General features: G+C 36.8%; 1 protein-coding gene across 3 annotated transcripts in view; it reads right to left on the bottom strand.

Annotated features, from left to right (window-relative positions):
• LOC145664038 (uncharacterized) overlaps window positions 1–14,786 on the bottom strand; it is a 203,811-nt gene that overhangs the window by 24,212 nt on the left and 164,813 nt on the right. For all 3 annotated transcript variants that reach the window (XM_081730362.1, XM_081730360.1, XM_081730361.1), the window contains exon 2: window positions 772–919. In XM_081730362.1, coding sequence (XP_081586488.1) covers window positions 772–890 — 119 coding nt within the window. In that variant the 5' untranslated portion in view covers window positions 891–919. The remainder of the gene's footprint in view (window positions 1–771; window positions 920–14,786) is intronic.

The raw sequence follows: 14,786 nt of genomic DNA, 5'->3' as shown, positions 1-14,786 counted from the left end.
TTGGGGCTCCCCCAGGATCGGCGCCCTTGCGTGTTAGGTCTTCTTATGACACGCTACCCCTTTCCTATAGAAATACCTTAAATTCTTTGAGTTGATTTTTAGTTTAACGTCCCGTTTAGCAGCGAGGCTATATGAGACGTGAACCTAAATACTGCATATGCATCATGTGCAATTTGGCGCTAGATGAGCAAAAATATTTCATCTAACTTACTTTTTTTTTAATCTAAAACTGGTTCATTTTACCATCTAATAGTAAGCGCATATTATTCACTGAAAATAGTTCACATTCTCTCCTTCTGGGACTAATAAAATATTCTGAGGGAGGTAGTGATTAATTTATAGCGGGCATGGATGGCAATTTTCATCCCTTATTATTTATTTATTTATTTATTTATTTTCTCGTTTTGCTTTCCGTATTACCACAAAGATCTGGTGATTTCTGATTAAAGCTTCAAAGCATTCTCTCATACTTTATTCGGGGGGGGGGGGTTAGGGAGACCAGAAATATTTACTGGATAATTATCTAAACATAAGAATGCATATCGTAGATTACGGTTTGCGAGGAAATGGAAAATATTTTAACACTAAAGAAGAGGAAAGCACTGATTGCTTGACTTGGAGGGATGTATCAGAAAAGTGGGGGGGCTCCATGGACCATAGGGAGATGGATACTGATGGTAATCTGAGTAATAATTTTAAAAGTTTGAGGCGTCATCCAAACAAAGTGTATTATATAACTTCATTATCTTCGACTGATAGGTTTCTCCTCACCTTCGAAATTTATCCCATTCAAACCACGGAGGTAGTTCCAGAGGATTTCCACAATCACCTGGCAAGTTGGCGCTCTCCTTCAGTATGTAATGCAGTTGTGTGTCGACAGCCAGAGACATCTCCCGACATCTTTTCGTATTATCTTCACCTACGAAAGAAAGAGACGTCGTAACTATCAGTAACAGTGAAGTTGATAAATTACTGTAAAGTTTGAGAATTATATGAATTGTTTATTTTTACCTTTACTTTATCATTTATTTATAAACTTTTTGCCCGGCTCGAATATAGTCAGTTATTATTTCAGGGGATAGCCCGGGCGGAAATTCCTCCGGAGGTACGGAATCCCCCTCCGGGCCACATACTATCTCCAATTGTGTTCAACGTGGATTACCAGTATTTTTGCAGTAACTGCTACTTTCGCACCCCTCCATGTATTCAAATTACTCCTCCGGGGGGAAATCTTAAATCACAACTAAAGTACAGATATATCCCTAGTAGCAAGAAAGCTTTCGGCCAGTTGGCGTGTGGCTAGTTTTTGGCTTTCTATGCTTGCACTTCAAACGCATGCTTTCATACAATCTGCCTTTTGTTGTACTTGCAAGCGATGCTTTAAAACCTTCGCAGAGCGTCATAGCATCACTGGCCGTTCTTTGGCTATTGACTTGACTTGACTTGTGAAACGCTTGCGTCAAGTTTGAATGGAACACTGAATGCAAGGTTGCCCTCACGTAACTTCGTTACTGAAATCCAGCTTGCGGCATGCTTGCACGTTTTCAAATCAAGCTGAATGCAAGCTTGGCCGACTTGCAATTCAAGCTTACAGTAAGTGGTTTGCAAATAAGTACAAGCCAGTTCATTTTATAGAAGAAGAAAAGGAAAGAAATAATATAAGACTAAATATGTGTTTTTCGAATAAATAATTGGAATGTTGATATGTAACCAGAACGACGAACTGGTGGTTGTCATAGTAACAAACAAACATGATATTATGTTATGTAATGATATAGTTTCGCTGTTACATTGTAAAGTGAAAAAATGAAATGAAATCTTTGAGTTTTACGTCCCACGGTTATGCCGGTTAGGCTAAAGGAGACGGTGATAATGAGAGATGAGTGAAATGGTGGAATGAAGAAAGTGGGAGGAAACGGGAGAACCCCGAGAAAACCCACAAGCACGGTGTTTGTCCACCACAAAGTTCACTTGGCGGGGGCTGGGATCTACCACTAAGCCACCGCGCCCCCCACATTGTAAAGTGAGTTAATGTTTACGAAGCATCTAAAGATAATAAAAGATTTAACAAGGTAATTTAAGAATCGGTCAATTTACGAACCAGTGAGTTATATAGTTTGTGATATATATATATATATATATATATATATATATATATATATATATATATATATATATATATATATATATATATATATATATATATATATATATATTGTTACATCTGGTACTAGGTATATGTCTTTATTCTTCTGGGTAAAGAAGATCACATAACCTATTCACTGTGAAAGGTGTTTATAAGTGAAGTAACTATTTCAAAACATAAGAGATGTATTTCGATTCGTTCAACGGCTTCTTCAGATTTCTACAATATTCAAGACACATTGGCAGTGGCGGGAAAAGCGACTAGCCTTTCCTCCTTGCCCCTTTGAGAGTTTTGGGGCCTATGATGATTTTTCACTTTGATCTAACGTGGGATACAAGTATTATACGAAAAATAAAAACTAATTTTGCCATTGCATAATAATACCTAGTACGATATATGTCTTATTCAAACTGTTCAAGAAGAGGAAAACAATTTATGTTCTCAATGCTGCTCAAACTACTTCTTGAATTTTAATTTCTCAATAGATTCTGTAAAAATCATTCGGTTAAATCTACAATGTACATATAAATTAACACTCTTACTTAATATCAGGGTAATTTGAAACAGAAAAAAATAATTAAAGATAAAAAGTAAACTGGTTTCATTTCTTATGTATTTATGATTATTCCCTTGCGAAACAGAGACACGATAATATTTTCATGATGCAATGAAATTCAAATAAACATTCAATTTTGATTGTTTCTACAGCAAATGAGTAATTTATTCGACCACTCGCCTTCATTCAGCACCAAGGCGTAGACCTCCTGTGTAATGTAGATTCTGAATCAAATGCGTTTCTATCGGGAATCGAACCTAGGTACCCCATATCAAACACATGTTTGCTAATCACTTATCTACGAAAAAGCTCCGAAATGTATGTAAACCTTCGCAAGACTAGCGGAGACCAAATTTACTGAATCCTCATGAGTGCCCCTGCTTTATGTGACTATGATACATGACTTGACAACTTGACTCACATTCGCGATGATTCTCACCTTCAGGCTAACAAAAACCATGTAAAAGCATGTTTATGTACTTCTTTGCAAAATTCGAAATTTTATTTTTCGACATTATTTTTTATGTATTGGTATTTTATAATTATTTATTTTAACTACAAATGTAACACATACATATTTATCTGATCCTTCACATGCCTTCCTTCACAGTAGCATTTCAGTACAAAATGTAGTTTAAGAACATTCGTTTCCTAAATGTTTGAAAAAAAAAAAGTTACGTAAATATACGTCAGGTGTTATTAAATTCCAAAATTGTAAAGTACATTGTATTTTATTCTATTGCTTTATTATTTTCCTTAATAATTTATATTTTAGCGTGGCAAAGCAAATATAATACTTCGAAAATCTACTGCGGAGTCCTCTCGTCTTGAAGCAAGATGTGTCATTTCTTTTCTCGTAAGAAGCAAAACGAATCCGTCCCACCACTCGTCTCCAGTGCGCATCTTCAGCATAGATTTCAGTGGCTCCACCTTACTCCCTCTTCTCTCCCTTCCTGTAGAAAGGAGGTAGAAAACGTAAGGTTCAACCGCGACAAGAATGTAATGAAATTGTATTTGAGGCCAGATATTCAAAGGTAAGTCCTATGACAGCAGATGGACGCTAGAAAGAGCCAAGGATGAACACATGAACAGAGAGTAATATCGAGCATCATGACTTCCCTATGTTGCCAAATGTCTCATGGACATTAATCAAAGTTGCAGATTCCGATTCCATATTAAAAGAACTTAGATTTTTGTTCGGTCGTTTCTTTCTATTATAGGAATAAATATCCGTATATCAGGTGCTGAAATAATGGCGATAACGGAGATAGCCATCTTATATAAAATATCTAACCAATCAGAAACATTTCTAATAATTTTCGCAAGTCCAAAGTTATAAGCTGCCGAAAACGGCGGAAAATAAATTTTGAAGCTCCATAGTTCGAGAACTATGGGACCAATCATAATTAGGCCAAGGAATTACACAGGAACTAGTATACGCATTATCTAATTAGGCCTATCCATGTTTCAGAGTCGTACTGTAAAAGCGCATCGAATTTTGTAGCGGAAGCTCTGGTATGGATAGACATTTTTAAACACTAATTAAGCATAAATGGCAATATTCATGCGATATTACTATTATTAGTTTACCATTCTATGGTTCTATCGTAAAAAGATTAACGAACACAATGTGAAATGAGTGACGCGCTTGGCTGCAGTATCAGCATCATGGTTGTTTTCCTCATCAATGTCGTCCTGGCCGTGGATCTGACACAACAATGGCGACCTTTCGTTTAAACAATGGCATCTGATTGGAGTACAATAAAACCTCTTAACTTGGCCACTTCTGTCAGTTGGACACCCGCCTAAGTTGGCTTCAGATTTTGGTGAAACTTTATTTTCCCGCAGGGTACGCAGTACCATGTACTTGGCTACCTTTCTGGGGGCGGAACATGGCCGCACTGAAGCAATGGTAGTTCTAAAATAATATCGTCTTATACAGAGTCGTTTTGACGTATGATTAGCGTCATAATAAAGACCTGAGACTGCAGAAAACATATTAGTCGAATTCTTTAGTATGGCACTAATCAAGCTTCAGAACGATTCTGCATAACGCCCTTAGTGTTTAATTTACTTCTGTGTGTTAGACACCTGAATATCCACAAAAGTACAGTACGTGATCATCTTCCTTTCTTACAACCCCTTGAAGAACATCTTTCAGTGTTATTGGTTTTAGAAGGACAATGAACTCATGGGAGATTTTGTCAAGTGAAAGCAATATTTCGCAAAGAAATGGAGATAGCGGTGCTGTTTATTTAAACAACAGCACTATCCCCATTACTTTTCGAAATATTGCTCTCATGTGTGTTATTGGAGAATTTATAAGGAGATGCGTTTCCGCTATACTATTTCGACATCATAAGAAATTTGGTAGCATAGTCCAGAGGAATTTATTAAATTACTAGCTGTAAGCATTCATCGTTCCCGGTCTTAGCCCAGAAAATGGCTAAAAAGAGAGGAAGAATAATGTCCTTAAAGGAATGTCCCTATAATCATTCCATTCCCGGCTATTTATCTTCTGCTGTTATGTAAGCCTCCATAACAAAGATGTAATGTAGGTTGCGTAAATGAAAGGCGTTCTTAGAAATAACCAAAGAAGAAATGTCCTTACTTTAAAGTCCCCTATCCTCCTTGAAAGAAAGATCGAAAAAGTGGCTTCGTACATGATTAGATCTGGTCAACCAATTTTAATGGCTCTAGCTAGCTCCTTTTTATTTGAAAAGCTTACAACAGACACATGCATTATTATTATTATTATTATTATTATTAGTAGTAGTAGTAGTAGTAGTAGTAGTAGTAGTAGTAGTAAATGCAGAGAAAACTAAATACATGGAAGTGCGTCGGGACCGTAATACGGCAAATTGTGGAGGCGTTAAAATATTAAATAATGCTTTTGATAAAGTGGATACTTTCAAATATTTGGGATCAATATTAACAGACGAAAATCATATTCACGAAGAAATTAAATGTCGACTAAAAGCAGGGAATTCGTGTTACTATTCGGTTCAAAATCTCTTGTCGTCGCGAATTCTGTCGAGGAATTTGAAGCTTAAAATATATAAAACGATAATCATGCCTGTTGTTCTGTATGGTTGTGAAACATGGTCGCTTACTTTGAGGGAAGAACATAGACTGAAAGTATTTGAGAACAGGATCCTGAGAAGAATATTCGGACCCAAGAGGAACGAGAATGAGTAATGGCGGAAGCTTCATAACGAGGAACTACATAGTTTATACGGTTTACCCAACATTGTTAGGGTCGTCAAGTCTAGGAGGCTTAGGTGGGCAGGTCATGTAGCTAGAATGGAAGAAAGTAGAAACGCTTTCAAAGTCTTGACTGGTAGACCCATAGGAAAACGACCATTAGGAAGACCTAGGCGCAGATGGGAGGACAATATTAAGATGGATCTCGCAGAGATAGGAATACAAAGTAGAAACTGGATGCAATTAGCTAAGGATAGAAGTCAGTGGAGAGCTTTTGTGAACGCGGCACTGAACCTCCGGGTTCCATAGGCCATAGAGTTAGTTAGTTAGTTAGTTAGTTAGTTATTATTGTTATTATTATTATTATTATTATTATTATTATTATTATTATTATTATTAAAGATGGATTATCTTTTCTTGTTACGTGTTGGAAGTCTATTTTCGGAAGAACTTGCAGACACTTTTGAAAACAATGTGCAACCGATTCATGTTGTAAAGTTTTTTTTAAAAAAAAAGAAAGAAAGAAAACGATAACAGTACAAATATTTGCTGATCAACCAATAGCAATGGGATTGTAACTGTTCGTAAAGTACATCTAAGAACCGCTTTTGGTGTTTTTGTTATACACAGGAGCAGGGCCGGCGCTAGCAGTTTTGCAGCCCCGGGCGGTACTTTCAAATGCCGCCTCTTTAATCCGCAAACCTTATTTTGACAGAGGACGTTCAGGTATTAAGAAAAAGTAAGATACCATATTTAAAAATATGTATGAAAAGGAAAAGTAAACAAAAAATTGAACTACCTCTCTCGAATGCTTACGTAATATTTAAACGACTCCATACACGACACAATATTCAGTATGATCGATTTCACTGTACGTGATATGCAGCAGGACATACAGAAAATTAAATATATGTATATGCTTTAGTCCGACTAAGAATTTTAATTTTTAAGCTTAAGTTTATATCAAAAGGTGTTTCCAATAATGTGGAGCATGAAGATAATATAGTGAATATATTACAGCAAAAGTAAGTGATTAGCCTAAGCCTTATAGCGTACTAAAATGCAACAGAAATACACAAATTTTACATACCTTAATTGAAACAACTTTTCTTGCTTTGATATGATCAAATTCCTTTATCACATTCGCGTAGTCCAATGTTTCAGCCAATTCGTGTTCCATTGATATCATCACTAGACCACTTAAGCGTGTTTCAGATATGGAAGAACGTAGACAGTTTTTAATAAGCTGAGTAAGTTTCGATAAACTTCTTTCTCTACTTGCCACTGTTACTGGTAAGGTAAACAAAATCATAAGTGCAACACTGACATTGGGAGCAAAGTCATATTCCTTAATTAATTTTAGTCTCTTTTGTTGAACTTTTAGGCTTAATTATAGCCGATAATAGTTTCAGTTCGTCTTTCAACTCACTGGGGGTTAATATCTTTCGATTCTTCACATATTAAAATGCAGTGACTTTTCAGACAAAAGTTCAGGTGGCATATCGTTCAGATTACTTATATCGTAAAGAAAATCGAAATACTCGCAATGATGTTTAAGTTGTTCAAACCTTTCTCTTAAAGCTAACACAATCACATCTAGAAATTTGTAATAAAAATCGATCTTGTATTTTGTTATGTGGATCTTCAATAGCTTCATTCTCTGGCTCGTACTGAAATCGTCTCTTCTTCTTTCGACTTCGAGCTTGCACTGCATTACCTATCCGTGGGTCATCCATATCTAATGCTGATGCCAACTCCATCGCATCAACTAAGTAAAGTTGAACTTTGCATAATTTCTGCTCCTCTCAAAGTACTTAGATATATTTTGAAGAAACCCGACTACATCCAACACATGGATAATTTTGCTTACTATCTTTATGTGGAGTGAAAAGTCATACCAGATAACGAGTGAGCAAAGAAAGTAAAGCCACTCAGCTGGTTTGCTATACATAGAGAATCGCAGGCGATCATTCTGTTTGTTCTATTGTCATTACCTATTTGAAGTAAGGCATCATAAACCTCTCCTATTTGATATCTAAGTGGAATTAGAGCATCAATTCGGCTCTCCCACTGTGTGGTGCTGAATAGTTTTAAAGTGAGGCTCCTAATATGTTCCTTTAATATGGCCCAACGTTGAACTGACGCAGAAAAGGAGTCAAACTTTTTTTTAACTATATAAAAAATGAAACGGTGGACTGAGGTGTTCTGGTTGCATCGTTAACGATAAAGTTTAGTAAGGAAGATAAAAGGCTTGGGAATTTACTTCTATTATTCTCTTCTGAATACCTGAATGTTTGCTTTTCATATTGGAACCATTGTCATATCTTTGAACCTTCTTGTCTTCGATAGGAAGTTCATTTCCTCTAGCTGTTTAATTATTACTTCTGCCAGTCCTAGACCAGTGGTGTCTGTTACTGGTACGAAACCAAGAAAGTATTCGCAAATTTTTACAAAGCACTCTTCATTACTGTATGTAATTTGTACAAAACGATTGTTGTCATTTGCTCTGTACTAGAAATATCTGGTGTACAGTTTAGTATTATACTATATGTTGCAGCTCTCAACAAAGACAGTATTTGACTTTCAATTCACTCACTAAGAATTGGAATAATTTCATTTTGAACATCTTTTCCTTAGTAATGGTGGTATTTATTTTGTCCTCACATGGTTCTTTTAATGTGTTCGGCCATGACGCTGTCAAATTTATATTGCTTAGTGCTCTAAAATATATATGTTGATAAGAAGAATTTGTAAATTGGTTAAAAACTCGCTGCTAGAACCTAAATGTCTCTAGGTGTTGTAGGCTAGAACCGCCTGTCTCAAGTAGGATTGTACCTTTTGCATACTTGGAGTGGAGCGTTAGAATATTGCTGAATAGAATATATATATATATATATATATATATATATATATATATATATATATATATATATATATATATATATATATATATATATATATATATATATATATATATATATATATATATATATATTAGATACAACCATAAGTAATTACATAAGAATTGTAAAATAACAATGATTATTTAAAAAAACTGTTATAATGAAAATTTCAAATGAAACAGTAAATATCTATTCTTCGGTACTTTGTTCCCATGACGTTCGGCAGGTAATACTAAATCTTGTGCTTTCAAAGGCTCCAACCTGTCATGTTATGTCACTGTCTTGACGTACGGTACAGCATTCATGCCGGTTTTTTTCATATAAACTTATTGACTGTGAGCTGTCTCTCCATACTCCTTGCTCGGTTGCTACATAAATTGATGCACCAATGATGTCTATTTTTACTCCTAACCTCCCTTCTCCGCAATTACAGAAGAAAGACTTCTTCTAGCTCTTTACTACTGGGTAACGTTCCCATTATAGCCGACACGTTCCCACGTTGAATGGATATGCTTATGCGTTGAATCAGGAAACTTTTTGCTCAATTATCTCCTGATTTAATTGATAAACGGTGGCCGATTTCTTTTATAAATTTGAGGCCTCCTTCTTCCCAAGAACCGCTAGACTCAATTGCTATTGAAACAAAGCAATAGTTATCGAGTAGATTGCTATATTTATTCCTTTTTTCTTTCGCTCTTCGAGCAGCTACGAGTCCAGCTTGTACTGAGGCATATTGTAGGTTGGAGGGGGCATAGGTGTCTGAACATGTGAAGTCCCAAATCAATGCCTTTCCTTTCTTCCAAGGTACTAATGTCATACCATCGGGTCTTTTTCCGTCAGATCGGCTGCATCCAATCGGTTCCCTCACTGCTGGGACCCCTGCTGATATTAATGCTCTTAATATTATATCATTTACACTTTAATGACGTGGGTGTCTGCCTGCGCTGCTTTTGCACGACAAACCGTTACAAATTGTTACAAAGGTGTTACAAATGGGGCAGTGGTGTGGTTCACATATATCTGCTCCCAACCGTAGTGCAACTGGTACTCGGAAGCTCTCATTGGATAGGTGTAGGCCCAGAGATGGTGATATATATATAAGACACTTGATAATATCTGCCCTATTTGAGAATCTTATCTACGCCGCTGCAAGGGAAATCTTGAACGAGATACCTGTAGCTAGTAGTTTGATTATTGAAAATGAGGGGGAATGCTTTGAATTTCCTGAGTGAGTATTTTCCTGAATGTGAGTGAATTAAGTTTAATTACATTCTCAGGTGAACAAAGTTTTATTTTTCCATGTGGGCCTATTACGAACCATTATATTTTGATACTATTCTTTTCTTTTCCAAATTTTGCCGCCCACTAGACGTGCCGCCCTGGGCGGTGGCACGGCTCGACCCCCCCTCGCGCCGGCCCTGCACAGGAGGTATGGAGGGGGACAGGAAGTAAGAATATACAACTCCGACCTGTAGTTCCGCCACATTGTCAGATTGTCGAGAGTCTACCGTACATTTATTTCCTGTAACCACTTTTAAAACGGAATCGATCAAGCTCAGAATAAATTGGTTGAACTATTATATCATCGAAATTCAAAGGTGCGTTCGCTGTTACTGAAAATTTTAACCCTTGCTTCATTTTCTTTCCTATTTTGATCTTGTCAACACAGTTTATCGGTTTTATTATCAATACCCTCATTCTTTTCATTCTGTTACTGTACCTATATCGTACTTCGCCTTTATCCTTTCAACATTCAATGTTGGTTTTATTTTATTAACATCATCTTTCACTTTTGTCTGACATATGATCACTCCGCTTTTATTCTGACAATTCCTTCCGCTCTTCGCGTTATTCTCGTAACAAGCACTTTTTCGCTCGTATCCTTTTGTATTAAAACATATGTAGCAATAGTTACTAGTAAGGGTCTCGATTTCTCTGTAACTTTGGGGGCGCGGCATTCAGATGTGTATTTCTTTCCAGACAAGGGTCTAAGAAGGCATATATGAAGATTTAAAGACAAATTGAATTCAAATTATGCCAAATATAGGAAATATTCATAAAAAATACAGTTAATAATAAAAAATACATATAATAATAAAAAAATATATAAAGATACATGGAGGCCCACATGAGCATTGGGGGGCCTGGGCCTTCTGCCCCCCAGGATCGGCACCCTGGCTCCTATGAAAATATAGAAAGGGAGGCTGCAGTGAGTGAATGTAATACGAGAAACTATTTTTCAGAAGATTTATCCTTGAAGGTACGAGAAATCTACCTGTTGTAAGTATTGTTTTCAAAGATTTATATTTATCATACCAACAAACTGCCAAAAGAAAGAAAAAAACAACAACAACCACAAGGGAATATTAAGAAATAACATTTGAATTTTTAGTTCCCTTTCCTATATACATATTCTATATATACACACACACAAAACTTGTTTCCTACTGTATACATTAGTTTCTCGAATATTTGTATGATAAGCTGCCGGACGGCCTTGTCAACAAGGACTACTTCTATATTTGTGCAGACACAACATAGGCATTGTCTTCCACATATTTTTGAAAGTTGCCCATCTCGAAAGGAAATCGTTACCCTAAGAGAGATTCCCAACCATTGTGTCGCGACACGTTGATGTGGTATCGCGCAGTCCCTTAGGGTGTGTCGCGAACATATAATAACTAGTTTACAGAAACTTACAGTCTTTGCAATTATCTATATATTAAAATGCTAGGTTTATATCTTTGTGATCAAGAAAAGTTCATATGTTTGCGAACGTTTATAGGTTTGTAGCCAATTGTTTAGACAATGATATCTCGGAAACCACAAGTTCTAGAAAGATGCCGTTTTCCCTGATCGATTGTAAATTTTATGTAGATTGTTCAGTTCTAATTGAATATATACCAGGGAAGCAAGAAAGTTCGTGCGCTTTTATACTATGGAAGAAAACTGCCAATTACAGGGTTTTAACGGTTTGTTTATTCGGCAAAATAGCCTCCATTTGCTTCTACAATCTTCTCCCAGCGCTCAACAAGCTTGTAAATGCCAGTTTTGTAGAATATTTGTTCCCGAGACTCGGAAAGCTCAGCAACTGCATTTTTGACGTCTTGTTCAGTCTTGAACTGCCTGCCACGCATAAAGTTGTCTATGGCCAAGAATAAATGGCAATCCGAAGGGGTGACATCTGGGGAGTAGGGAGGATGAGATACAAGCTCCCAACCAAGTTCTGAGATTACTTCCAGCGCCTGTTTTGCGGTGTGAGGGCGCGCGTTGTCCTGGTTATAGAGCACACCTCTTTTGTTCACTAGTGCTGGCTGTTTCTGGGTCAGTTTGGTGGCTACCGTTCTCAGTTGTGATGAGTACACATCTTTGGTAATTGTCTTACCACGTTCCAAGAATTCGTAGTGCACGATACCGTTTGTAGTCCACCAAACACAAAGCAAAACCTTGTGTTGATGGATGTTCGGTTTTGCAGTCAAAGGCTTCGGATCATTCGGTGATAGCCAATGGTATGACCGTTTTTTATTGTCATACATAACCCACTTCTCGTCACAAGTTATTATACGGTCCAAAATTGGACAGATTTTGTGTCTCGTCAACAAAAATGAACAGATATTCAGTCTTAGAAATTGGCTCATAGCGGTCAGCTCGTGAGAGACCCACTGACCCAGTTTTCAGGTCTTCCCCAACTGACGCAGACTTACCCGAATAATTTTCCTGCTTACCTCGAATCGGTGAGCAAGTTCCTCACATATTTGACTGGAATAATCTTCAATAGAGGCCTTCAGGTGGTCCATGTCCACTGATTTAGGCCTCCCAGAGCGAGGCTTATCTTGAAAGGTCTCGTCGCCAGTTGAAAAGGTCTGGAACCATTTTTGTGCTGTACATTTACTTATTAAACCCTCTCTGAGCGCAACACATATTTTTCTAGCTGCTTCTGCACCATTTGTCCCCAATTTAAACTCGTAAAGCAAACAAGCTCTAAAAACTTCATTTGACACTGACATGATCACGAGCGATTTTTACACACTACACTGACAAATGCGTTGTTATATTCACCGTAGCTGATGCGTCAATGAATAAGCTTTCCCAAACAGTCAAAACTTTCATGCTACGGGGACAGATGTCGCCGCAGCAGCCAAATGGAAGCGGGAGTGGTTCAAAAGCGCACGAACTTTCTTGCTTCCCTGGTATTTTTAAAATCACCGTTATTTCTTTATTAATTTTAGGAGTAAACTGGAAGTATTGAAATTTTAAAAAGTAAAGCATCATATCTTACGAGTTATACATTCCAACACCACATATTTGTATATGGGATTAGTATATCTCTCCGGTGTTTGTTTCATGGCCAAACGATAATGAAAAACGAAGACGCCCAATCAACGCTATATATCACTGACATTGTAATTAATTATGTGTGTTTTATGTATTTGCTTATTACATAGTTCATGCAAGTGCAAGAAGAAAGAAAACACTGATCATATATGAATTAGAAACTCCAATTGGAAAATAGGCTCAAATGTCGCAAACGGTGCGAGATATTTAAAAAATCTCCCCTTTATGGTACCCCTTGGCCTTTTTTTTTTTTTTTTTTTTTTTTTCAAGACGTCTTTCACTTGTGTCTGTAAAGGGATATGCACAGATATGTGGAATGACAAGGAGATTCATGCTCACATGTGAATGATGCGCTGTGTAGAGAGTACAGGTATAGCTAGTAACTTAAAAATTTAGATAAGTGCACTTAATATCGTGGGCTTTCAGTAAGGTGTGTCATTACAAAAAGGTTTGGGAACTAAAGTTCAGTCACGGATGTAGATAGAGATGGGGTCCGAGGACCACGCGCCTGAAGGGAAAATAGGATTATTTTTGTATAATTTCTACGAGCCAAGACTTTTTTTTTTTTTTTTTTTTTGGTCAATGTATCACCAATAATCTGCTCTCAACATATTGTTATTATAAAGTAGCTGATAACTAATATCCCTGCCGAAGTGTTACAGCGGATAGTATTTTACGCTCCACCCGAACCTTTATCCATGAAGTAATACAAATCTTACGAAGTTGAAGGTCTAACTTAGGGGGAATAAAGCAAGAAAGAAAGAAAAAAGAAAGAAAAGAAAGAAAAATAAAAGGAAAAACGGAAAGAGATATCGAAATGCAGTTTTTGCAATCAATTTAGCATGCCGGGAATGGGTTCCATTTCCTCTGCAAACCTTCTATTCAAACCGGAAGTGGTTCAAATTAACCATTTCCAGTATCAATATTTCTCCCCATAGAATAAAAATGATTAGCGACAACCTGTTTTCTGCAGTCAATTCAGATTCTCAAGAGAATATATCCATACAATCGGCTGCATTCTACGAAAATTGGAAGTAGTTAAATGCTGATTTCAGTACTGATTTTCATAGAACAAGACCGGTAAGAGATATCGAGATGTGTTTTTTTTTTTTTTTTCAGCAAACTTGAAATGCTTCATTTTTGGTTCAACACTTATCATCGTTGAACAGAAATGGTAATAGATAACGACAAACAGTTTTTTACACCCAACTCAGTGTCTCAAAATTATGTCATGCAACTCGAACCTATACCGAAATTACAAGTGGTTGAAATTTGGTAGTACTTTCCGCTTCCAGTCTGAATTCAATAGAGCAAAAATTGTAAGAGAAATCGAGAAGTGTCTTTTTGCAGTCGATTTAGTTTCCCAAGAATAGTTCCATTTATTCCGTTAACCCTCTATTCAAGCCGGAAGTGGTTCAAATTAGCTATTACTAGGTACAATAGGACGTCGATAATCCGAACGTCAAAAATCCGAAACGTCAAAAATCCGAACGCTGTCCTTAGAAGCTTTTTACATTTTGTCTTAGCGCCAGCGATAAACAAACAATAGGTTTGTCTGACGGCGTTCTGTGAAGTCAAGTGTTTTTACAAAAGCTCATTCATATGTAATTGTTTGTCATACATGCTTTTTTTTCCCTTAGCC

Source organism: Thermobia domestica, chromosome 11, assembly GCF_964235325.1.
Source record: "Thermobia domestica chromosome 11, izTheDome1.hap1.1, whole genome shotgun sequence".
Classification (NCBI taxonomy): Eukaryota; Metazoa; Arthropoda; class Insecta; order Zygentoma; family Lepismatidae; genus Thermobia; species Thermobia domestica.
Note: the sequence above shows the minus strand (reverse complement) of the source record. Positions and strands in the feature narration are given on the sequence as shown.